Raw genomic sequence first — 26,921 nt, forward strand, 5'->3', positions numbered from 1 at the left:
ATTAAGGCAGTGCACCTGGCCAATAAAAAGAAACTGACATATGATCTACCTAAAAGCACACCTTGTCATTTTTACTTTACGTGTTATTTATCAGCCATATAGATGCTGGTTGTTTTTTAGAGTCAAACTAAACGAAGCATCTCTCTCTTGGGCACAGTTTCATGTTTAGAGCTGAGCAGCAGAGACACAGGAGTGGTTTCAATCTTCTCATGCAATACTTGCTGTATTTCACAAAATGTTTAGATCATGTCTGCAACAGTGTTGGATGTATTTCCTAAATGTGTTTACTGGTTTACATGGACAGGATTGCTCACAATAGTTAAATACATAAATCCACCTTACTGTATATTTAACTGATGATAATACTGTTTGCTAATTGATTCAGTGTATAATTTAGCGACACCCTTGTTAATTTCAATGCAAATTCTTTGCTCAGTTTTTATTTATTCATTAAATCTAACCATCTGCTTCTCTTTGGCTCATCTTTTGCCGCTGATGCAGGTAGTACAGCTTCCTCCACTGTTTGTTACTACACTGAGCACCAACACTAACATCTTCACTGCTTTTGCTGGCCTCTTCTCTTTTAACTTGGTAATAGTTTCTTTCATATTTTCCCTCTATTAACCTCTAAAGTATTATGTAACATTTTCTCTCCTTTTCATTCTAAATCTTAGTGTTTTGTGTAGTAATACTGTGTCTAATATTCTCATTTGCCTTTGGTCACTATATAAAATATGTGCTTAACTTACAGGTCAACGTGAAAAACGCATTTCATCCACAAGCTATTCTGAAGAGGTGTTTCCATCTGACACACCACCCCTGTCCTCTCCATATCCCACTGGGGCTTCCACCTTTGTTCCGTCTCCCCTCTCCAGCAAACTGAAACATTCCCAGAGCTGGAGCACCATATCTCCACAAGGCCTCAAATCCCGCAGCAGCAGGGGTTCAAGCTTAGTGGAGAAGAGTGGTCAGTGGGCAGACAAGCAGGTAGAAAGGCTTTCTCCTGTCTCCCCTGAGCATTTGAACTTCTACAGGAGAACCAGACCCACAAAAGACTCCATAGAGCTAAGCAGCCCAAAGAAAATCGGGGAGACATTTTCTAAAGCCAAAGAGCAACATCACAGTCCCCGAACGACTGAGAGTCAGGCACAGGAAGCATTGCTGAGCAGGAACAGGATGTCTCACACACAGGCAAAAACACAATCCACGAGCCCTAGAAAGTCTCCCCAAGCTGGACAGCCAATGGCATCGACCCTGCAGCTCGCAGAGCATCAACAACAGCCTCGGAGGAGATTAAAGGACTCGTCCAGCAAAGAGAGCTTAGATCATAAAAAGAAAAACGGCAAAGACGGAAATGTTGACATCGTGAAATCCACACAAGGAAGGGAGATGGAAAGGAGACGAGACAGGACCAGGTCTGGCCTTGACAAAGAAAGTTTTAAAAGGAGAATGGAGGGAGAGTCTCACATGGTGTCTCCTCCAACTGTCCGAGAGAGCGAGAAAGGTAGAGCTGAAGACTCAGGGCAGAGACACGCTAATGGCAAGGGCAAATCTACTGACGAGAGGAGCACAAGTAAACAGACGATCAGCAAAAGAGAATCATTGTTGCCATTTAAAGACCTATGGAGCAGAAAAGCTTCTGTAGTTTCACAGAGAGAAACAAAAGGAAGGGAGCACACGTTTTTCCACTCCAAAGACAGCAGCAGTAAGGAAGACTTTGTGGCCTCTACAAACTGTATTCCAGGGTCCCTGCAGAGCCCAAAGGGACCTATTAGCCCCAAGCCTTGGAAAATGCCCAGCTCAGTCAAAATCCTCACCCTGCCAGAGGCCCTCCGTGACCCTTTGTGATAGAATATTGAATCATCCAGACTTGAGCTGTGCCATGGAATATTTAACAGTACCACCAGTGGATTGTTTTTCTCAGTTCTTCCATAAAACAGAAAAGTGCAAAATTGTGCATCTTTTATTACTGCTGGACTATGTCCAGATTTGTCTTTGGACAAGGTCTTTGGAAGTCCTGTGACATCGTGTGTGGCATGTAGCCACGCCCCTCTGCCTTGTCCACTCCTTCAGCATCTTTGATGTGGGACTTCAGCATGTGCTGCATGCTCGGGGCCTTGCCGAACAAGACTTTTTGAAATGTGAATATGTGCCAATCCTGGGAGCCTCCTGTGGAACAACAACCACCAACAGCCCTCCGCCCATTACAATGCAATGACCCATATGCAAAGAAAGGGGAAAGGCCCTCGCCTCTCACCTGTAGTATACACCAAGTGTGACTGCCATCCAGGGTTTCATTTTGCTCTTGGTCTCACTGTGGGATATTTTGTCTTTTTCTTGAAAGTTTGTTCAATTGCATGCAATCAGCCCTTTCGTTTGTTTTACTGCACGTGTTCTGCACTGAGGATCCTGTTTCTAGTTTATAATTCTCATTCTGAACAGCAGGCAGATTTCTAATACAATCCAGCGAGCATTCACTCCCGGGAACTCTAGACTGTTTCATGGTTATAAACATGAATCTCCTCCATAAAACAGAATCATTAAAAGACCAGAAACTTGTGGTTTGAGATCTTGTTTACCTTGTGTATGAAAACTAACCAGTGTGTAATTTATTGAGAAAATAGATTATGTATATGTAGCTGTACCATGCCATTCCACATTTTGATATAGACTTCAAAGATTCGTCCCATGTTATTTGATCTTTCACCTTATTTCCAATGTATTTCAGTGGTAGGAATTACCATGGATCTTTGTAATTCATGAGATGTATAGGTAACATGCAAACTGCTGTACCAACTTAAAACGTGTCTCATTGTGAAATATAATATATATATATATACATATTTGAATGTGTCATGTTTTGCAAATTATAACTTTAAAATATCTATTGAATTCCATTGCACTGCATCTGCCCTTGTAGCATAACAGAATGACCAGAGTTGTATTTAATTCGTGCTGACTTGCTACCAACGCATTGCCATTTAATTATTATCTTTTTGTTAAGTTTTTTGTTTTCTAAAAGGTTCACTTTTTAAGGCCAAAATGGCAATTTATATAATACCGTGCAAGTTCTGACTCATGTCCCTGGTGGTTTTATTTTTTCCTCTTGAGAAAAGACACATAAGGGTTTTAAATGTATGTATTTGTCGGTCCTGTGTGATTATATGCCAGGGTAGCTTGAAGGATAATGGAGCGCAGGGAGTGATGTGGTAGTTTACTGAGATACTGAGCATGCTGCTGATGTAAGTAAACAGACATCCCACCTTCTGAACATCTTTACTGTGTAGTAGTTAATTTGTTCCAATTGTGGGATCTGTGAATATGAGAAATAGTGAAATTTCTCTGTTACTATATTAACATTTTAAAAGCTTCTGCTGTAAAATGTGGGGAAAGGAAATATCCTCAGCATACCTCCTTGGAGAACTTATGAGATTAAGACATTCAGGTGAGCTCAGGGAACACAGTATTGTAGCAAATGTGTGACAGTCACTAGAGAAGTCAATATCAGTGGCAGTCGAATGGTGGTTTAGGTCTGTGGTTGACTGTGATTGGAGTCTGTGATTGTAGAAGGGAGTTTTCAGGTTTAAAATTATCACTAGAGGATGCACTAAGGGCCAATCAGTGGTAGGTTTCCGTGCAATAGTTTGGTTGGTCCAACCCTGAGTGTCAGGTACAAGGAGTTCACTCTGGTCCAGAATCAGAAAATGCCCCTTTTACAGTACATCACCTGCACTGTTGTTCTCCTTTTTGCTTTAGTTTTGATCATTTTGTATCCCATCTCCGTATCATTCTGTGGCCTTGCATCGCTTCATTAGATAAATCAATCCTTGTGGTATCTTCTACATTCTGTAGGAACAGTAGATGTAAATGTTTGTACATTGTACAGCACCTTTATAAATACTTGCTGAGTGCTCTTTCGGGGAGAAAAAATAGAGGTATATTAAATCGCTCCATTATTTTTTTATGTAAAAAAAAAAAAAGAAAATATTTAAAATGGTTTGAAAAGGACAAGCTATGACCTTGCCATGGTGTTCCGTTCATGCACTGAAAAATAAAGTTTTACTGAAAACACGCTCCTGATTTCTTGGACTGAAGCTGAAACACATTAAAGCAATGCTATTTTCTTTCTCAGCTATTTGCTTTTGTACTGCAAACACAGACACAATTGTCAACAGAATAATCATTTAGGTATCATTTGTAGATCAATTTGCTGCACACTGCGGTCCAACAATACTGTTCTTTCATTTAACAAAGCAGCATAAGCCTCTGTTACTATGGCAGACTCCCAGTTGTCATGGCAGCTGACTGCTTTCCTCAACGGAGCCCGGAGAGTGCTTGACTGCACCGAGTAGATGCTTTTTCAATTACAGCAGAAAGCTCAGAAGCATCTTGTGACACATATGCAATGTGTGCATTAAACAGCTATATTTGAAAAGCAGGCATGAATCATGAGAGAATGTAAATGAAATCCGCTTAGAGCCCCAGTGAAACCATCAGACTGGTTTTAAATCCTCAAGGAAATTCCAGCACCATGAGAGGTATAAGTTACAGGGTTTATACAGTACATACAGAAAATGAAGAGCATGAATCAATGGCACTTACTGAATTTAAAGCATTTGTAAATGAAATTTGGATAAGTTGCAGGGAAACTCTGACTGACTTTTGAACATTTGCAGATCTGCTGTCCTGAAAAGAGCAAGTAATCATGTTTTAACCTTTTCTTCATAAAGACTTTTCAGTGCATATGTGACGATCTTCTGCAATTATTTCCATCAGTTGCTTCCAGCTGATCATCTGAGCAGTAGAAGTACAGTGTATCTGTGAATGACTGCTAAGAACCTCTGTACTTCCATTATGTTATTGACTTTAAGCCTGGCTTGGATGAGACCTGCTCAGTCATTCAGAACTGGATAAGGTGCAGATGCGCCGCTTTAATGGCTAACGAGCAACTGGTAATTGCGTGTGGTGTGATAGGTTACTAAATCGCTTGAAAATGGCTGATATGTCTTACGTCCACTTTCAGCTGCAAGAATCAAATGATGTGTGGAACAGCTGGTACAGTACAGTGCTAATAAATTCATTGCAGAAGTAAATGTTCGGCTCTATATAGACCTATTGTCTTTGACCTTCATTATAACCTTGGATTTTATGCTTGTCTGATCCTAATAGCTTCATTGCCTTTACCGTGTGAAAAGAATATGCCAATTTAATTTGTTATCAAAAGATCAGATGTGGGTTAGTTTTGAAGAAAAAAAGATAATTTACTCTAAGAACTAAGAAGCAGATTATCTTGATAACTGGTATTTAGATTAATGTACAGTTAGAGAGATGACAGTATTTTTCTATTACTCAGGTTTATGCCTTTGACTTCTACAGATTCATTATTTATGTTTCAGAACATAAATACATTTTAGCATGTTTGAATGTGCAGAGCATAATTTATATCATAGATATGTCTGTTTTTAAAGAAAAATGATGAAGCGAAACTGAATTCATCTGAACATCAGAAGAAAACATCATACGACTTCTAAATTGTTTTCATCTTTATCTTTTTTTTTTTACCAAGCTCATTAGTAAGAGGCCTCTGCCGTACAATGCAGTTCAGCTTTTTATCCACAAGATGTCACTGACCTACAGTGAAAAGTTGGTCTATGCAGTGAGCTCAACATCACTTCTTAGATCCTGTCAAACATTAATTCTTCTAATGTTAGAGACTGATTTCTGGGTTGGGGTTGGTGTCATTTAGAGAATATACTAGGTCAGTACAGTAGCTTGATCATTTTCTTGTGACTGTTTTCTTGAGCATTTTCTTTGGCCCCTATGAGGGAGGATGAATATGTGTGTGTGAGGAAGCAGTGTGGACAGAGTGGAGTAAAGGTTTTGATAGCAGGTGAACCACATAGCACTGGACAGACATTGACGTTTGGGTGGTAACCTGTTTTCCTCTAATCAGATATGATGAGAAGCAGATGCATTCTTCTAAGTTGGGAGGTGTCTAAACCGCTCACTTGGAGAGGGTGTTAATAGAGATAAGAGAAGCAGACTCTACGACAGCTTTAAACGGCTCTAAAGGGCTTTGAGCTCTATGAGCTGTCTTGAAAACTGGTGGTACCCATTAGTGCTCGTTTTAATGCCATAAATGAACATGTGTGGTCCCACGTGTTTTTACAGGTCTCATTCTTTTGGCTTTACACCATTTTGAGTTTGCCAGTCCATTTCCCCTCAGTTACTCCCAAATCAGTAAGACAGCAAGTTTCTTTTTAGATCCTACCTTGAAATGATTTCATCGTCAAACGTTTCCCCTATTCTAGTGTTTCATCGCTGGCCCAACAAAACATTGACTAAACTCTGCAGATAGGGGCCACTGAACCTTGTAAGCTCCTGTTGCCAGGTTTCTACAAGCAGTAATGCATGTGTGGGTTTCTGTGGCAACACTGGGTGGAGGCTCTCTCAACAAACCTAAGTAGTTTAAAAAAAAAAGGGTGGTGGAGAAAACTCCTTGGAATTTACCCCAGACGGTTGAGTAATAAGACACAGCCCCATGTGTGGAATGTATCTATGACAATAACCCAAACACAGAAGGAGTCTTAATATATGTTTTATGATAATGGTGATTATTATCAATGATACTTTAGCATTAAGTAAAAATGTAACTTCTTTACAAAGAAGTTTCTAGTAGAGTAGAGTACAGTAGAATAGAATAGAGTACCCCCTTTTTTCCAGGAAACGCCCTGTATGTTTCTGCAGAAGTCTCCTCTTCTTGCATGTTAACACAGCGCCGCTCAAACTCATGAACAAACTGAGACTTTGTGTTTTCTGATAAAGACAACAGTCCCACCCTTTAACTACGTTTTTCAAATACTGTCGATTTATAAACTAAAAACCTGCTGATGTTCTCGTTTGAGACCGGTTTTTGCACAAAGACGCAAATGGGATCTTCCGGCTACCTTTCAAAAAAAGAGATATTTAAATACAATCATACACAAACACGTGAAGCTGCATCGTTAAAGACAGTTAAATATGAATCACATAAAGGTTTTTTCATATACATTTTTGTATTCTGAAATAATAACACCAAATAATTACAGTTTCAACTCCAGCCAGTCATAAATAAAATGGGATTTGTAGTTGCTAATAATTTATTTAAGGCTCATATGTGGTTAGTATTCCACAGCCTTCACAATCAATGTTAAATAATGTGTTATGTAGAAGTATTTTTATATATGTACTTTGTACCTAATTGGAGCGCAAGTAGTTTATTATTGACAACGCTTTTTGTCAATAATAAACTGACGCTACTTTTATTATGTAAAATGCCTCACTTCCTGTTGGGGGGGGGGTGTTGAAGCCAACTTGACATATGTAGACATTATAATCGCGTGTTTCGGAGAGGTTACTGTATTCTGAGGAGCGACTCGGACTGAAGGACGCAGACCCTGGATCAGGATTTGGTGTGTTGGGTTTTTGCTTGTGCGTCTCCTCCTGCAGAATGGAGGTCTTGGTGGACACCTGTGGACCACTTCGAGTCCGAAATCTGCTGTTAATATACCTGTTTGTGTTGGAGGCAGCAGGTCAGTAAACATCACTGTCCTGGTGTGTGTAACGAGATAATATTTATCAGCGCAACAAGTCAGTGTTCAGCTAAAAATAAAAATAAAAATAAAAATAAAAAACTAAGATAGTCAGTCTGCAGAGAAAAGTAGCTGACAGCTTACTTTGATGACAGCTTCTGTAATTACAGTGCAAGAGGTGTCATTTCAGGGTAAACACTTAACTTACATGTTTGTGGAAAGGAAAATAATCTCTCATGTCATGATCTCTGCGTGTTATGAATGCAGTTTAGAAATGGAGCAAAGGCTTCAGTAGAAACACAGCACAGTAGAAATCCAGGCAGGGTTATCAATTTATCAGTGTAACATAAATATTACTGTACTACACTATTACTGCAGTAATATTAGACTACACAAACTGCAATGATGCCTTTATAATCTACAGGTTGTAGATATACTGACACACCCATTGATTAGTGCTGTGAGTGAAATAAATAAATAATGGAAATTTGCACTACATTTACACCACAGCAGATATCAAAGCTTTAGCCTTTCACAGTATATAATGTATTATCTTGAGATGAATTGTTATTGTTGTGAGTTTTAAAACAACAACATGTTGATTTGCTGTCTTTCTCTGTCTTGCAGCTGACTGTCCTAAACCACAGGCAATACCAGATAAAAATATTGTCTTAACCAATGAGGCCATTTTAAAGAATGATTTTCCAGAGGGCATTGATGTCACTTTGGAGTGCGCTAATGGATATATTAAAGAAAGCGGCTCTGGCGTTATAAACTGCCGGGATGGGGCTTGGACTGAACCAGACCTCACCTGCAAAAGTGAGTCTCGACCTCTGTACCTTAATGCTAACTCTGCTCACACGTTTACATAAGAAAAGCAGTCGTCATCTAATTGATTCTCACATAAAAGTCCAGCAGCAAAGTTCTGTCGTTTGTTTTTCAATTACAGAGAAGGACTGTGGTCCCCCAGTTCCTAAACAGAATGAGAGCTTCAATATAAGTGCTGGTACCCTGTTTGGTGCTGTAATAAAAGTGATATGTGATAAAGGGTGAGTAGAAATGTAAGGCATTTCATCCCTATTTGTTTTTTTATTTGTAATTTGTTGCCAGTGTTACCTCATGGTTTCACTGATCAGAAACGTGACTCCCTTTTTCCCAGTATGAGAGGCTTGTTGATAAAAAGGTTTCGACTTAACGCAGAATGAATTCAGAGTTTAACTTTCCATTACCTGGAGGTTGAGTCATTGCAGCTGGACGTCTTTCTTGTCAGGTGGAAACTTTGCCCATGCTTCTAATCTCTCCTCAGTCTGGGCAAAGCTGAAATCTGGAGACCTCAGATTTCTCCTCCAGGGTGGTTTCACTTCTCATCTGGCCTGAATAGACTCTAAGAAGCGACTTGAATGAGCAGCAAAACGTTTTGACCTAACGAGACAGAGGCCCAATTGTTTTTGTCCAGATAAACTCACTGCTTTACCGTTCCATTGCATCACAAAGTCATAGCTCAACCGTATTTATTTATACATAAACAGACATTTCTGCTTTATTCTCCTTCGCCCTTCAACAGATACCAAATTAGCGGATCAAGCTTCAGACAGTGCTATGCCACAGGCTGGGTTGGACGATCAAAGTGTGAAAGTAAGTGCTTCTTATTTTGTTTTTCTGAAAACTACAACCAAGACTGTCCTTGCTTTCCCTTTTCAAAATGTCAGCCAGCAGGTTGCACCGTTTATGTGAAAATAAAAAAAAACACCTGTATGTCTAATTCTACAGTTGTAACGTGTGAAATGCCTGCTGAAGTGGCCAATGGCAAAAGACTGTGGGATTCTGGAGATGAGCCACAATATGGTGAAAAGGTGTCCTACTCCTGTGATGAAGGATACACACTTGAAGGCAGCAGTGTTCTTACGTGCAATGAAAATGGAGAGTATGATTCTCAGCCCCCTGAGTGCAAAGGTAAGCCCAGTACCTCCATGTGTTTGCTGGTTAAACTGAAGGGAGGAAGTGATTTTTCATGTTCTAAAACATTATTTTTAAATCGGCTTTACTGTGATTTCTGTTCCACTGGTTTCCATTCATTTCACAGCAGTATGAAAATCATTTAGCATTATTGTGAGAGGGAAACTAACAAAGTGAATACAATAGTTATCACCAACTATGTTTGCTACTCATGTCATGATAGTTATTGTTTAGATACAAGTTGTGAACAAAGACTGTTCCCTTGTTGATTAGTGGATTCAAGGACATTTCAAACTCAAGAAATCAGATGCATAAAGTGAAAACAATGCATTTTAGACTACACCTTATAGATTACATAGAACAAGAACAACTTGAGATTGAAAACAGATGTGTATTTGTCTTGTACTGACATTAAAAACTCCTCTCTAGCTGTTTTTATTAATGTCTCAGATGCCAGAGTTGTGAAATCCTCCATACATGACAGAAAGATAAAGTACAAGTTAATGCTCAGGTTAACATACAAAATAAAAGATTCAAGAAACTCTTTTAATCCCAGAGGAAAATAATGTACTCCGATGTGAATGTTGATCAGAGTATCCATGGACTATAATAACGCCTTCAGAAATGTTGGAATGTACAGTAATATCCACATGATTTGTGTTTAACAGACCAACCCATGCAAAACCACAGGGATGGTCTTTTATTAACTTTCCAAGTCTTAATGGAAACAAATAGAGGCTCGCAAGATGACTACTAGAGAAAGTTTATAATATGTAGACGCATGAAAAAGTAACTGAACTATTTCCAATTGTAAGATTTTCTGCATAAATTGGTCATGAAATCGATCTGTTCTTTACCAAAGCCAAACATATGAACGCAGTATCTAAGGTGAACACACCCACTAGTCATACATAGTGATAGATAGTGATCGATGTAGAGTAAATGCACAGTAAAGTCAATCTCAATCTACTACAGCATACGTTCGTAGACACAGAATCCACCTTTTGGAGTGGGCCAGTCAGAGCTCAGGCCTCCACCCAAATGGAATTGGAATCCACCGAATCCTGCTGAAGCTAAAGCAGTTCTGAGCAGGAATGATCCACACTTCCTCCTGGGGGTTTTGATTAGGAATATGGTGTTTGTGGATATTTGTGAAGATCAGATCATTTTTCTTGACCAGTTTAATGAAGCAGCGTTTAAGTTTTATTACATTTTCCCAGTTACCATGAATGTCTCTGCTCTGTTCAAGTAGTTTTATTTATCTGTGAAGAGATCATAGCAGGTCAGAGGCCTGATACCTAACGCCACACTAAGAATAGCTGTCCTATTCCTGAAGAAACATCATGAGTCACACGTGCTGTCACTGTGAGAAATTAACCGATCATATATTTATGTACAACCATTACTTAGCAGAGAACATCCTGCACCTAAAATGAAATCGAAATGCATGTTCCTCCACCTTACTTACTAATGGCTGATCAACAATATCACTTCAGTAGTGTTTTTATTCATAGGGGTGGTAACAGAAAGCAGACGTACAACTGGAATAGTAACATCGACTCCAACATCAACCTCAACTCCAACATCAGCTCCAACATCAACTCCAACATCAGCTCCAACATCAACTCTAACAGAAGGTATAACAATATTTTATAACAGGTCGATATGTGTGTGTGTGTGTGTGTGTGTGTGTGTGTGTGTGTGTGTGTGTGTGTGTGTGTGTGTGTGTGTGTGTGTGTGTGTGTGTGTGTGTGTGTGTGTGTGTGTTGTACACTGGAGTTCAAAATGTATAATTATTTTTTTTAAATAATGTCACATTCATTGCTCCACATTTAAGGTTTGTTGTGGCTACACCATGCTACTAGAGCAGTGTTTTACAAAATAACCAAAAACTTTATTTTGCAATAAATGCAACGATCAAAATTAGAGAATAGCAATGTGGCACAGAGAAAGATTACAACTACAATTTCTGAAGGTTACAAGAGTCAACAATTAGTACACTCTCGTGTCTCACTATGCCATTTCATTATTTCAGTGTTTTCAGTTTTAAGAAACTGCTTTATTTGTTTGTTTTCTTTCTGATAAACATTTACATTCACTCGGCCATGTAGCTTTATAAGAGGCCCAGCTTCTCCTGCAGAAAACATTCTCCAGACCATGACACTTCCTCCTTCACCTTTCACTGACTTCTTTACACACTTTGGGTTCAGTTTTTCCCCAGTTCAACGAGAAACATAATGTTTCCTATCAGACCCAAATAATTAAAACTTGCTTTCATCACTAAAATGAACTTTGGACCAACTCTCCAATGCCGACACAACATGCTCCTTAGTAAACGTTAGTCCAGCCTTTTGATTCTTTTTGCTAATAAGAAGTTTGGTCACTGCAGAGTGGGCTTTCAGTCCAAATGCTCTCAAATGTTGAGACGCTGAACGAAGAAACAAATCCATAGGCTGCTCAGCAATGAATGAGCGAGCAACTGCAGCTGCAATGTTGAAGCGATTGACATTCTCTGTATCATCCTGTCCTCTCTTGCATTTGTCTTTCGTGAACGACCAGCCTTCTTGGAAGACTTGGAAGAGTTAGTGACGTTGTCAAGATGCAATATTCTGGAAATCACAGATTTCAACTTCTCTTGCTATTGCAGATAGGGTCATCCCTTTGGGCTTCACCTGGACAACCTGCTGCCAGACGGTCACTTTAGGATGAGTTAAATAGGGTTTGTTAGATAATTATAATAGATAAGATAATAGATCATTAGCTCCAATTAGCTCCAGGTGCTAAATTAACAACAATAACTGGAAGGTATCTGAATTGTTCTGATTGTTCTCTAATTTTGATCAGTGTTTTTTTTTAAGTGTCTCATTTAAGTTTTTTATACTGTGCATCAGAATATAGGTAACTACTGAAATATTCTTAAAGTAGAGACACTAATTAATGCCAACTTCCTTAATGCAATGTGTTCCCTTTAAAACGCTTTATAGATTACAAAAAAGTAGTTGTTTTTTGTTTTTTAGTCATTTTCCATGTCACAGAAGGATCCAGTACTACAGAATCTCACAGAAGTAACACTATCTCCACATCAGCTGTCTTACAAGGTACAGAAAACATGTCTCCAAACAAGCTGCATTAGCATGTAGTTAAGCTAAAACCCTTTCAGGCACAGCACTTGGCAACATAAATGCTGCCTGTTTCTCAGAAATGGCTGCTGTGCTTGATGATTTACTTTTATCCTTCCAAAGTTGAGGAGAATTAAGAATACTTCTGACTGTTTTGTTCAAAGGCGGCAGAGACATTATGACAACTGGGGATGATGATAAAGCTTCTACAAGTGTAACACCAGAGCCATCGTCTCTCTTGAAAGGTGTGGAACGCTTGCTGAAAGGCTGGGAATTTGCTTATTTGCTTTCTGGTAGAGCACAGAATTTGGTGATGGGCATGGCTGTAAATAAGCTCTGAGCAGCATCCAGACAAGCAGCACAGAAGCTGCTGTTCTCAAGATACAATCTGGCACAAAACTTCAGCTTCTGTCAAGAATAACAAACAAGATAGAACAGGTTGTGAGCTTTGGAGATACATGAAAAGGGAGTTTATTGGAGGCTAGCTGTTTCTGATCATAGAAAGCAAACAGTTGTGCGTCGAAACTATTCCTTTAATGATCTAATTTATGGATCTGAGTTTCCTTGTAATTGTTTGCAAAGTGCATAATAACAGCTTTAATTCACTGACTGAGAAGAAATGTCAAACCCTCTCCCAGTTATTTTATTAGTGTGTTTTTCCTCTTTACTGAAACACCTCAGAGATATTGGGATGAGTGGGCTGAAAACAGTACAACTTATTCTGCATACAGTACAAAAACACGTACTATCAAAATAATTGTAGTTACTGTTGATGATGTATTAGATTTACCCTGAATCATGTTGTCCACAATTTAATACTCTTCCATACTAATAACACTGTTTTATACTTGCAGAGAAGAAGAATGAGGCTGTAAATATTACTAACAAAGGTATTGGCGAGTTACTGAGCCCCTGTCCTCATAAGCTCTGAACATATGTGATTATTTATTTACACTGTGCATTTAATGTTGAATGTGTCTTGCAGGATATACAGCTGTTATAATCAGTGTGGTAGCTTCTACAGTAGGTAAATGTATTTTCATCTTTTCAGTTCAACTGCATTTTTCATTAGATGCTATACAAAATACAATAAATCCTTTTTTTGTATTTTCTTTGCAGTTGTGTGTGTACTATTGGCCTTATTAAACAAGTATCTTCTGAGGAGAAAAGGGTGAGATTCAGTATTTTACTCCTAACCCCTAATGCATGGTTCATAATTGATTATACTTTCACACTTATACTTTTGCATCTTCTTTTTATGCTTTCTGCCCTTTTTACCTTTTGAAAATGTGTATGGCATTTGGTGATCTCACAGAGTAAATGCACAGTAAAGTATAGTATCAGTATTAGTTAGTATTTCTGAGAACAAATACAGCAACAGTTCCAGGGTCAGCACGTCTTTGTAGATTTTCAACTAGGAAACGTGTCCTTGCCCCCAATGTTCTCAGGAATGTAGGAAGTCAACAGGAAATGTGTGTCTCAAAAATTAGGATCAGGACAATAACTGCTTTTTTTGGCAAGCTTTTAAAGAAATATGAAATCTGATATATAACCTGTGCAGTTCACTTTCGTTCTTTTAACACTTTTGATCAAATTGACTCATCTTCAGCCTGCAGATTTCCTGCAATAAACAATAAACTCATGTAATCAAACATGTAATCAAATGCAAGCTTCAAATTGCATTAAGCCAAGATTTTAAAAAAATGACGCAATGACTAACACTAATATTGTGCAATGTCATTAAGAATCATTAATCAATTAATCAACAAATTAATTTAACATTTAAAAAAATGTAATAATTCCTTATTTGATGACACCATAGCTCATATGACACCAGAGAAGACCAGACGTGGAAGTTTTCACAGTTCAGAATTCTTTAGATTTCCTGCCTCACTCAGGTATCCATGTATGTATGTGCCATGTCTTTGTCTTTTTGCTTCACTGTGTAAATGAAGCTCAACCCAGGGTGATTTGTCTTTATTTTTTTCAACAGCAGCTCTGCAAATGGAACTGTGCCTATCTGATGAAGAGCCTCTGTTTCCCAGGAAGGATCAGCCAACAAATTGCAGCAGTGCCTTTCTGAGCCTTTCTGGGGGCGGGGGGGGATCACAATTAGTATTATTTTCTGACCAATGATCAAAAGCACTTTTTTGTATAATGTATTTTTGTACTGACATAAAATTTTAAATATTTTATACCACTGTTTTATTACTATTTTGGTATTTATGTTAAAACTGGAATAAACACAACTTCTTAGTTTGGAGTTTTTAACCAAACTTGACATTAATGTGCTAATTTGATACGGCAGAACCATGAAAAAGGTGATTCAGGAAGAATACAATGTGTTCAGTTTTCTGACTGAAATCGGCTAATCAGCTGCATTCTTCACCTCCTGACTTTTTTTTTTTCCTCCCTCATTGTCCATTGTGCACGGGTTCTTTAGTGCACTGCAAAACTGTTTCATGAGAAAGTCATTCATCAGACTACCATGGATCTACACTAAATAATGGTCAAAAGTAATTGTGAGGGGGAATTCTCAGGGAAAGTGATCGCAGTGAAGCAGAAACCTGTGAAGCAGAAACCTTTACAAGCTTGTTAACTATTAATTTACCTACAGTGAAAAGGGTTGAGTTTTCTATGCAGCCAGTGGAGAAAACCACTGTTTTTTAAAGTAAACTATAACTGCACATGTTTAACAGAGTAAATAAGATTTTACAGAGAAAAGGACTTTTTTTCTACAACATATTGTTGTTTAAGAAAATACTTTAAAGCACATGTTGATGCTGGGAACTTCTTACAAAGAAGCAGCAGCTTTTGCTCCTCAAAGAACTAAATAAACGCATTCATAGCCATGGCAGCAGCAAAGGACCAAGCCGTTTTCCTGGCAGGGTTGTCGACCAGTACAGAGAAAAGCTCTGTAATAAAATGTGATTACACTGTTTCATTGTACCCTGGTCTGTGGTCGTGTCAGATGCTGGAACTCTGGATTTCTACTTCAACAGATCTGACATGATTATCAAAAGTCTTTATCTGGATTGAGAAGATCCTTTGCTTAACTTTGAGAATAAACATGGACATAACCAGATTGTCCATTCATAATTATTGATCTTAGTTGTGAGAAAAGATAGTTTATTGTTAGGAAGGAGGGGTTTTCTCAGAGAAATCTTGACAGTAGTGATGTAGTAGAAGTCTTCAATCAATCTCAGCCCCACACACTAGACCCTTAAAAACAAGAACAAACTGTTAATCATAGTTTCTACATTAAAGCCATATTCATTTATCTTTATTCAATTTAAATTATGGTATGCTGTCATTTGTGTACTGTCAACAAATCCCAGTAAGTATTAACCATACAAACAGGTACTGTCTGTATCCTGAGACTGGTATACCGTACAGTAGCTGTGTCCTTTGAGACATATTGTTGTTGGGCAAATATAAAAAGTCTACTTCTTTGAGGCACACCGTGGTGCTGAGTGACATGTTCCTTTACATGTCACATTGACAGACATTGTAAATGTTCAGTGACTAACATGACTATTATTAGGTTTTTAAAAAAGTGCAGTGTCTGGGCCTTTTTGAAAGTTCACATTTGTGACCCATTTCTAAAGATTTACACTCTCAGTAGGAATATGCACTTAAGGCTGAAACCTTGAGGCTGCAGGTGTTGGACGATAAGAAGCAGAAACCGCTGAACACAGTGAAATAAGAAGTCTTTAGCCCTGCTAGCAGCTCTGTGCGGAGTGTGCCAATTAGCAAACGCAGAGTTCAGCTAATTTGAATGTTAATAATTATGCATGTATTTTGTCATGAACCAAACTATGAGACAAATTAAAAACTGACCTTATGACAGAGGTGAAAGGTGAATCAGTGTTTTTATAAATGGGACATTTACTGTAAATGTCTGTGCCAAAGATAATCTGTCAAATAGTTGGTGAGATATTGCAGTCTAGACTAAATAAGCTTTATCCTTTCACTAAAACAACACAAAAAAATCAGGGGAACAATACTAGACAGCATTGTGATAGACAGTGTGTGAAGTGACTCGAGTAATCCTGTGAAACTGTAATTACACAGAAATCTCCATGAAGTCTTAGACAACTTATACTCTTTTCCCAGTGTCAGTTGAATCACTGGGAATAATCTGCTTTCTTTCTTTCTCTGTATAGGAAGTGAAAAACTGACATGATTACAGGAAACGTGCTGGGTGTCTTCCCTGTATAAGCACATTTTTCAGTCTCTAAAAAGGCAGATTGTCATTGATTCCATTTCCTCTTTTCCTGTAGCAGATGCTTTTATCCAGTATTTCCAACCATGTTTTTACTATTGTACCATCCTGTCACACAGCACTGTATCATCTGTCAGTGTCATCATCCTGTCCCTTTTCCTGTTTTGTTCTTTTATTTTGGAATACTCCCTACTTCCCAGTTTGAGGCTTGCTGTTTTTTTCTGCCCTTGCTTCCCAGGGCTCTTACCTACACTCACTTTCTTTGTCTTTCATCTTACCTTGGTACAATAAAACCTCCTCCATTTAACCTCACTGTGTCTGACATTATAATTGGGTCCTCAAAACTAGAATTTTGAAAATCAGAACGTTTTGTGAAACTTCTATCTCTTCTATGATATCTAGATTAACTTAAGTGAGGATAATGTGACATGTGTCTTTATCTTCTTCATCTGAATTACATTGTCTGAATTCACTCTGTTTTTATATCCAGGTTGGTGACATCATTAGTGAAACTATTTGGAAACAAGACCTGCAGTGTCTAACACATTAAATGAAAACACTGATGTAATTATATTGTAAAATTTGTGATGACATAACGACATGCTTTTAATTTATTGATTCCCTTCGAGAAATTGTTGTTGGGCAGCTGCCAGACAGTTCATGTCCGCACTAAAACGGTGAGCCAGTGTCTTCTGTTACAGATTGCTAAAGAACTGAAATCTAAAGGAAAAAGAACATCTGATGATGTCAATTCTTCCTATTCTTTCTAAAACAAAAGAAAATCTAATCAACATAATTAGTAAAAGTCTTTGTTTATAATTACTGTATAGCCTATGTAGTAAATGAAAGTTCCCTGAAGCATAAAACTATTAATTTTCACCAAAGCTGGTATGAATCCATGAGTCTGATGACACTTACCTGACAAAAATCTACTAAAACAACCACCATAAAACAAATTTAATCTTTCTATAAAACAAGGCACCAGTTTATCTAATGCATATCCAGTGACTGCTAGTCTGTGTACTGTATATTACCTGTTCCACCTCAGCAAGACATATAATGATGCTACGAGATTTTTATGTGTCATGATACAGTTGTTATTAAATGTTCTAATGGTCAAGTAAAATATAAATCTTATTGTATTTAAAGTAGTTCAAGTGTGTTTCAAAAGAACATATTTATAGATATTATAGAGGGGGTCATTTTGACGTGTCATTAAGTTAAATACATTAAGTTTAGACAATGTCAAAAATCAGGAAGTTTTTTATTTAATTGCATCACAGCTGGACTTCCAGCTGCCATTAACTTAAAAGATCATAATCCGGTGATCTCTCTTAATATCATGTTAGCACACTGATAGGAGGAAATGTGCTTGTCAAGTTTTAGTTTGGTCTCCTGACCTGCTAGAGGATGACTAAACAGGGAAACCTCGCCCTAGATGAAGTGATACAGTCTCATTTAAGGGTGAACAAGAAAAGAAATAACACCACAAACACTGACTAACGCTTGCTTGTGTGGCACTGTAGATTAAACCTGGACTGTAGATTAAACCTGGACGCAATAAAGAGTGTGATTCATGTGTCTCTACTTAGTCACTCCCACATTATGTGGTATGGTTGGCTGTGCTATGGCACAATGGACTTTGCTGTGGAAAGAAATAAGAATGACAAAGAGGAAAAGCCCTTGTTGGTTATAGTCCTCCTCTTTAAAGTTGTCTGACTGAGTAGAGCGGATGTAGCCCTTTAAACTTCAGACAAACATGATATAAAAGGTTCCCACCGAGGCCTCAGCATTAGCCCGGGAACAGATGTTTCGTGTGAAAACACTACCAACATTGTGGCAGTGATGCAAATATTTACAAGCTCTTCGTGAACATCTTCAACATTATGGATTGTCAGTTTCATTTAAGCAGCCTATTCACAAACAGCGGACATTTCCTGGTTCTCAGTGTCAGTTTAAAGTTAGCTTGTGTAAGAGCTGCTGAAGATCTGCCTCTTAATCCAGCTGCTGTATATGGTGAAAACAGAAAGAAGACGTTTTAAAAAGCAGCATCAAGATGCTAGTATACTTTTTTAAAAAGTGCTTCATTGAACAGCATCTAAAATATCCTTTTTTTAACCTATTTCTGATGCTTTGTGTCTGTACCAGGAGGACAGAGTGTCTAAAAGAATGTGTTATGCTGATAACAATAAGTGAGCATGACTTTTTCTACATGCTCTCCTTCAAAGCAGAAGACATTTACTTGAATTTATGATTACTGCTGCTCTTCGTGTCTGGTCCGACCAGTCTCTAATTATAACTGTCAGTCCTCCTCCCACTTACATCATAGTGAACTAGACACAGCATGTTAAAATCTGGCAAAATATTGGTGATACTGCTGATGATGTCACATTTAATAGAGGAACTCCCTATGACTCTTTTTTTTCCATGCTGACGAGGGCAGTCGAAGGGTTGGTCTTGTTTGCTGTTGATATAGCAACACACTCTGTTATATTCATCATTAGCCAGGGTAACTTCATGAGCACACCAGAGATAAAAAAAAACATGTAGGTGTTTTACAGGCTTGTCATCGTCTATTTTAAGTATTTTACAATTTATAAGACCTGACTTAGCTCCACAACACTTAGCACTTCATTTGATAAGGTCAACAGGTAGTGGGAAGTCATTAGGAAGCTGGTGGATGACAACACTTGGCAGCTTATATAGTTTGCACTCTATTGAAAATGTCAGTTTCTGGTAGTTCAGCAGTGTGAAATGATACTAGATGTGAAAGATCTGTTCATTTATAGCTCAAATACTAGAGCCTGACTTGGGCAGAGCAGTGACTACAACTGCTCATTTATAATGATGATAATTCAGAAGAAGATGTGCCTTAATGGAGGAGCAAATGAAGGCTGGCACATATTAATAGTAGGCGGTTTTCACTGTGGAGTTCACGAAATGTCACTATCCCATCAAAGTGTAATAAGGATGGAATTACAGGATGAAAGAAAGCCGTCAATGCACAAGTACACAAACAGAGTATCAACAGACGTCACTTAAAAAGAATCTAATGCCTGCATGACTACATCCTCACAGCCTTTATACTACTTTATAACTGCCTCCATCATAATACATACGAATAAATGTTTATTGTGCTTATTAGACGCAACAACAGGTGCAGAGTGCACTTTAAATATGAGCACGGTCGGCACTAAAACAAATCTTTCTGTTGTAGAACTAGACGACTTCCATTGATAACTGCCTTTCATCCTACACTGTTATTGATTTGGCTGTATAAGTTAATTATTCATGCATACATTTTAAATGTTTTAAATTAAACAATTTATATTGATGTATTCAGAAAGAGAACTGTGTCTGTGTGTATATCAGCCATGTTGCATGTGGAGGCTACAGTTCCAGGCCTGATTTTTTTAATAGTCTAATACCCTCGTATTCTTTCTCTGTTCTGCGTGTAATAAACATCAGACAGGTACATATTAAGATATTACATGGTATAATTAACTTTAATTCAAAACTCAAGAACTCAAAAGAAATGCCTCGATTCTGGGGTCACAGAAGTGACACGGTATAATTAGAAATGTTTCTGAAAACCTACATTATGTCTCTGTGTCTCCCTAAAAACCAAGCAGAGGTGAGTTTAATATAGACTCACACGCAAAGATAATACATTTAACAGTTAGAACTAATCAAGAAACACAGGACAACTTTGAATGAATGAATGGAAATACAAAAAAATCTATGAACATCATTCTTTTGACCTTTTCTGCCTTTTAATGTGTTATAGATCTATACCAAAGAGTAATTGATAAAACAAAAATAGCAGAATTTAAATATTGATACTTGCTGTATGCAAGAACTAAAATAACACTTTCTGAATCTACTGTTATTTTAACTGTACTCTATTAAGGAAACTCTTGTTTAAAGTTGAAAGTGTTGCCCTGAGCTGATTCCGCAATGTCTGGACTACAAGAATTTAATCAGATAACCTTTAAGCAGAAAAGCACAAAACATGCACGAAAGGCCAGCGTGGCTGAGAGACGACAACATGGTAAAAGAAGAAGAAACAGACTAACAACAAAATGTAGTCCACGTCATAAAGTTGTGCTTTATTCTAAAAGTGTTTGTTGGCCTTGTACCTGATCATGCTAGTGAACATCAACAGTCATGCTTTTTAGGATTCTAACTTTACTTGAATAATAGCACAGACGACAGCTCAATGCTGCCATCTTCTGGTATTTCTGAGGAACTCATCTCGCAGCTGCAGAAGCACAATCGTTGTGGTCTTTCCCTCAACACTGTAACCGATTTCAAGTGGTGCTAGACATGATGGAAACTCTGAACACCAGAGGAAACCGGTCAGCCTTGTTGAGAGGGGCGTCAGGTGGAAGAGCTGTGTACACAAATTATACAATAACTATTATCCAGAGCACTGATATCCTCATTTAACATGGCTCCATCAATTCAACTTAGTGAATGAGCTGGCACACGGTTGTCATTCCTGAAGTCTGTTCCTGCTCAAGAACACCGATTTCAAATGGTGCTAGATGGGATTTTATACTCTAAGACACCATCTGAAACCAGTTCCCTGGGGAGGATGCCTTCAAGAGAAAACAACACTCAGAAGCTGGAGTCTTTGTCTGTAATTAGAAAAAAACAAAAAGTAAAGTCATCCCTTTTCATCCTAGTTTATAATAGATTTAAACGGTGCAGGACTCATGGACTCAGGACGTCATTAAATGTATTCAAAACATTTTCCAACTAAATTATTCAAAGTCAAGAGTCAAATAATATGCGTGCAGTTACTGATATAACTTGGCTAACTAATTTCTATTTATTCTGGTTTCATTTAGGAAAAAATGCAAAGTGAAAACAAATTCCTACTCGTGATACATCTGTGTCAATTTGATGTGGACAGCTGTGACACACACACACACGAATAAATCCTCTTGTGCCTTTGTAAACGTTGAAACGCAGCAGATTTAGCTATAGAGTTTGCTTAAAATAATGCTTGATAGCCATCATCTCAAATGTTTGGATTAGTTAACATGAAACAGAATCAACACCGGTTCACTGCACATGCACAGAATCTAGATTTTACTGACTCCATAATCTAATACATACTAGAAGCATATCATCTGTTAGTCTGATGCACTGATAAGCTTGAGGTATCTGCCAACGTCTGTGTTTGAACTGTTGCTGTTATCCCTTAAACCAGGATTTCTAGTTCTTTCCAAAGAGCGAGACAGAAAAAGAACCACATGGCCTGCAAGATGTAGACGGATGAGACCAATAAGAAGAACCACTGAGTCATGGCCTGCACGTCTAGGGATGACACAGCAGCCTAATCCCTTGTAGTAGAAGTGCATCAGATGACCAACATCTTCGTCTAAGGCAGGGCACAGCAGCAGACTGGCACCACAGATGAACCCTAACAAAAACTGTCTATGAATCATACTGTGGAAAAATAGATCTCTGCTGGTCCCAGCAGACTTCTTTGTAACGTACAATAGGATACTGTGTCCTCTCCTGGGTCCTGCCTCAGGCATCCAGTCCTGCTTTGGGTCCAAGTTTAGCTGACTGTGGTGGTGTAAGATGGAACAAAACAGATCCTGAAATAGGTATGGATTCCTTAGTACAAACCCTGTTCCTGGATATCTACAGGGATTACATTTGAGGCACCGTCTGTCCTTTTTAAATGACAACACAAGACCAAGACAATTAATGTGGAAAACTCAGTGGATTCTAAGGCCGGCATTATCCTGCCTTGTCACCATCTCACACGCTGTCGTCCTGTTGACGAGAAAAGGTGACGTAGCAACTAATCCAAAACCTTCATGTGTCTTTCGGGGACAATTTCCCTGCCTGTCCTTCCCTAATCCTCTTCGCTGCTAGTTTAGTGCCTTGGCTTGTGCAACAAAATGGGTTATACTGATTGGTTATTGTTTCCTTATTCTCTTTTGCCCAGTTAGTCGGGTCTGAGGATGTATGATCAGATCAATATTTTTAATTACATTTACTTTGAACCAAACAAAAGCATAAAGTGTACTCGATTTTAGCAGGCACCTCCGGTTTTTACATGACTAGTGTCAGCTTCGAGAATAACTCGGACAATGTAGTCTGAAGGCCACAACCCTGCCTTCATCCGTCTTGATTTTGCTCGTCTGACTCCTCCCATGTAACATTGTTGTTTGTGAACTCTGTCTCTACCTCTCGCTTGCTATCTTGTTCTTTTTACTACACGCTCCTTTCACCGTCTATTATGTGTGCGGAGGCTGCTTTCTGCATCGGAGCAGTGTTTTTTCTGCCGAGTCACCTGACCATCGACTGCTTGTTAAAGGCACATCAGCTCCTTAGAAAACCAAAACAAAAGTGAAGTCTGCCACTACAGGTTTAATTTGAAGCCACCATATCAAACTACAAGCATCTCTAGCAGCAGACCAAAAAAATAGATGGCACAACAATGGTCAAAGAGACGTCGAATAATTCTTCAGAGAATGGTAACATAATAGGTCCCTGCGAATTACATAAACAAATCCCAGTGCGCATCAGGCAGAGCAGACCGTGGTCAAATTGTGTCACAGGGAGAGGCACTGGGTTGGGTCACATTAGAGCAGGTGACGTAAAATGACCTGTATGTGTGCAGCTCTGTGTGTGCATAACAGTGGGGCGTGGGGTTGTGTGCAAGTGTGCACGTGTAAACAGGGTAGGTGGTTAATCCTCTTACAGATTAGATTAGAAGTCCTAATTTATCAGGAGTGAGAGGGGCAAACTCATTGAGGTAATGTGTTTTCAAACCACCTCTTAGCATTTGTTCAATAAAGGAAAAATGACAAATATACTGAGCAAAAATTCTCAGCGTGTTGTTTCTACCGTTCACTGTTTATGTAATCAGATATTTTACATAAATGGTGATAATAGAATTATAAAAGAATCATATGAAACTTGATACTGGGCTGATCCACCATCTCCTCTTCAAGGCATCAAATTGTGAAACATGTTGAGGTGTTAAAGCCTCAACATGTTTCGATGAGCCCGAACACTCTGCTCGTTCCATCAGCAGCACAATGGGTGGAAAGCCATGGGAAGGCCACAGACGGAAGTGTTGATTTACACTTTGTCATTCTCTCCTGCATCTTACTCTGTCTGTTGGGAAATATCAGACGCCTTGCAGATAACAGGAGTGGCTTTATGAGTTAAGCAGCCAGAGATAAAAGTGTACATAAAGATTTAAAATGTGACTGTGAAAGCAAGTCTGGTTTTCAGGAAGGAGAGAAAACCAGGTCGGTGTTCCCCATTGAGCAACTTCTTTATTTATTTAATTATGGACACAAATGCTGAAGCAACACTAAGTTATCTCACTATTTCACTCTCCTACTTACTGTGTACCTTGAAGAAATATTTACAGAAGTTAATACATACCTCTGCACTGAGGAAAATCAAGGCCATTAATAATGGCAGTAAGGAGAGGTCCCTTTGGGGCTTCAGCGCAGCAGCTTGCAATAGTTATTCTGCCCTTTTTGCAGTACGCTAGGTGTCTAGCTGCTAATGATACCTGCGAATGAATGCTGCCTCACACTTGTCTATTAATATATCATCATTTAGTGAGGCCAGCAGTGCTCTGCGTTTAATTTTAGCACAGTCATCTCTCGGCTCTGTGCCACCTCCTATTCTATAATCTGTGCATAGGAGGGATCTGTTTTAAAAGGCAGCGGGCCGCTCGCCATTTTCTGTGTGAAGGTTTCTGAGGGATACAGGTGATGCTGTAAACACAGCCAGTCGTCCACTCCCACTGCCTCTCCTTAGGAGTCTTTTAGCAGTGCTTGTTTGCAGCATCTAGTTTTGGCTCGGCACCGTCTGCTGAATAGCATTTGCCCCAGTTGAAAAAAACAGGGATTCTGAACAAAACTAGGCTGAAAGCATCACATTTAACCCACTTGTACTCGGCTCTTTTGTTTGTTTGACTTGAGAGGCAGCACCCCTCCCCAAAAGAATAGCAAAATAACTATTGAGGTCACGTTTCCTTGTCTGTGTGCAAGTGGGTCACTTGTTCTACTGGTCAGGCTTTATAAACATGACGGCTGCAGAGGACGTGATACTCACAATAATTGAAACTATTGTGAAGAGTCTGGCCCCAAACATTTCATACAGAGACGTTTATTTGATTCACCGTCAGAAAAATGCAAATAAGCATGAGGGATGTTTGGCTGCCACTCTTTAAGTGATTCCTCCCATGACCTTTACCTGTTTGTTTCAAAAATACTAATGACATTCCTACGGGAGTCAAGTTTCTATTCAGTAAACATAATTAAAGTTCTAAATCTCCTCTTCCGCCCCCCTCCCCTTCTCTCTCAGTCTCTCTCTCTCTCTCTCTCCCTCTTTCTATTTCTTTGCCAGCAGTTTAGCAACTCATGAGGTCTACTGCTGATTCACCCACTGACCGAACAAATCCACCTGACATGTAGGAGTGTGCCCCTCCTGTGTGTCTCATTTTCACCTCAGAAGCTGTTTGAAGCACTTCATCTCCTGTCCCTCCCGCAGGTAAGCAGCAGGAGGAACCACACCCACCTTCACCGAGGTCATAAGCACCGTACGAGAGGCCAGCGGCCTCGGTGTCAACAAGAAGAGTGTCGCCACATCATGTGTCCTGTTGTGCTCTGGCAGGTGTGCATTACACGCTCTAACAAAGGGAGATAAGTCTGTTAAATGGCTCTCACAGCAACAGCTTTCAAAACAAAACACTTCCAGACAGCTCAAGGCTTTGGGAATTTTACTTATGTTACATAATCACATTATTTATGTCCACAACATCAACACAAAATGGGATAAAATAGACAAAAACAAAAGTTCAGAGAGAGACGAGGAATACCTGTGCGTCAACATCCCCTTACAGAAGATGATCCTCAGTATTGAGTTACTCGGTAGCACCCCCTATGTTTGAGAAGTAGAGCTTGTTTTCATCATACCAAGTGCGCACTAAAGAGCCAGATTACTATTAAAGATCTCCCGGGATCTCTGTGACGCAGCAAATGTTGTTTGACACTTGGAACAAAAGAAAAAACGAGCTGCGTCATAACTGCCATGACTAGTTGAAGCTTAAGTTTTTATTTTCACTGAAATTACACAAACAGTACAACAACCCTCCCTGTGGAGGTTTGTGGCGATGTTTGGTAAGTAAACGATTTAATCCAAACTGTCAGCTAATATTAATACCTGCAAAAAAAAAAAAAAAATACCATAAGGCCATGAGGTGTTAAATGATCGTGCCAATATGAACTGCGTAACATCCTCCTCTCCCACAACAGGATTACGCACTAACCATCTCTTGCGCAGCATCCTATTCCGAGCCCTTCCTTCACACGCCATCCCTGCCTGTTCCATGCTTTGTTTACATCCTCCTTTTGACATCAAAATCAGCCACAACTCAAGTTTCAGACCGAGCGCAACTACGCTGCCATGCCATCACAGCATGTTCCACCATCGCAGCGGAAATTCCCACTGGATTTCATGTGGCTTGACGGTCCTCCGTGCTGACGCAGTTTAATTTACCTGTTGTCATCTCGATGATGAAACACTTGTGAACACAAAAACAAAAGTGTTTGCGGTGTTTTTCATCAGCGAGCTCTCGCGTAATGATTGTTGGCGAAAACAGGGCATTCATTGTATTTACTTTCGTTCGCCTGTTCCCTGCACTTTTACGACAGCGCCTCTGGGCTTTTATTCTTACCTTTTCACCCAGTGCTCGAGAGGCTATGATTCATTACACAGTGGTATTCTCCACGCAACAAACGCAACATTATGTCGCTCTGGCCCTATAATAACACAACTTACGTGTTTATCCCAAGTCTGTTTTCTTCCCATGCCGAAGGAGTCGCATCCATTTCCCGGCCGGCGTCAGTCAGACTCGGTCCTCGGTCAATGGTCAGTTCACCAAGTTCCTGTTTCAGCTCTACCGTCGCTATTATCAATCTCCGAGCACACGTTTATCACAGTGTATCCCCATAACGATTTTCCATAGCGCAACACTGGATCCCCGCCCCTAACACTCCC

At 39.1% G+C, this 26,921-nt stretch overlaps 2 protein-coding genes across 8 annotated transcripts in view; both read left to right on the top strand.

The window, feature by feature from the left end:
- Nucleotides 1-4,067, top strand: part of LOC113153942 (membrane-associated guanylate kinase, WW and PDZ domain-containing protein 3) — a 106,529-nt gene extending 102,462 nt beyond the window's left edge. Inside the window, exon 21 of the mRNA XM_026347861.1 lies at nucleotides 752-4,067. Coding sequence (XP_026203646.1) covers nucleotides 752-1,848 — 1,097 coding nt within the window. The 3' untranslated portion in view covers nucleotides 1,849-4,067. The remainder of the gene's footprint in view (nucleotides 1-751) is intronic.
- A 3,308-nt stretch (nucleotides 4,068-7,375) lies between these two features.
- im:7151449 (complement decay-accelerating factor) lies at nucleotides 7,376-14,922 on the top strand. 7 transcript variants are annotated; one of them, XM_026348906.1, is made up of 13 exons: nucleotides 7,376-7,571; nucleotides 8,199-8,390; nucleotides 8,521-8,620; nucleotides 9,136-9,206; nucleotides 9,342-9,524; nucleotides 11,042-11,164; nucleotides 12,545-12,625; nucleotides 12,811-12,891; nucleotides 13,501-13,536; nucleotides 13,632-13,673; nucleotides 13,766-13,817; nucleotides 14,469-14,552; nucleotides 14,640-14,922. In XM_026348906.1, exons 1-12 carry the CDS (start codon nucleotides 7,490-7,492, stop codon nucleotides 14,524-14,526), a joined length of 1,101 nt encoding a protein of 366 aa, XP_026204691.1. In that variant the 5' UTR covers nucleotides 7,376-7,489; the 3' UTR covers nucleotides 14,527-14,552; nucleotides 14,640-14,922. The 7 variants fall into 7 exon arrangements, with proteins under 7 accessions (XP_026204691.1, XP_026204692.1, XP_026204688.1 ...); XM_026348907.1 differs by having other exon boundaries at nucleotides 14,643-14,922; XM_026348903.1 differs by having other exon boundaries at nucleotides 14,469-14,544.
- The last annotated feature ends 11,999 nt before the right edge of the window (nucleotides 14,923-26,921 follow it).

The sequence above is a fragment of the Anabas testudineus genome, chromosome 5 (assembly GCF_900324465.2).
Source record: "Anabas testudineus chromosome 5, fAnaTes1.2, whole genome shotgun sequence".
NCBI classification, from domain to species: domain Eukaryota; kingdom Metazoa; phylum Chordata; class Actinopteri; order Anabantiformes; family Anabantidae; genus Anabas; species Anabas testudineus.

Excerpts from the sequence above, each read along its gene's own strand:
- im:7151449 (XM_026348906.1), top strand. The coding sequence starts at position 7,490 with ATGGAGGTCTTGGTGGACACCTGTGGACCACTTCGAGTCCGAAATCTG. Across the intron at positions 13,537-13,631 it reads TGTAAATATTACTAACAAAG|GATATACAGCTGTTATAATC; the intron begins GTATTGGCGAGT and ends TGTGTCTTGCAG. Across the intron at positions 13,818-14,468 it reads TATCTTCTGAGGAGAAAAGG|CTCATATGACACCAGAGAAG; the intron begins GTGAGATTCAGT and ends ATGACACCATAG.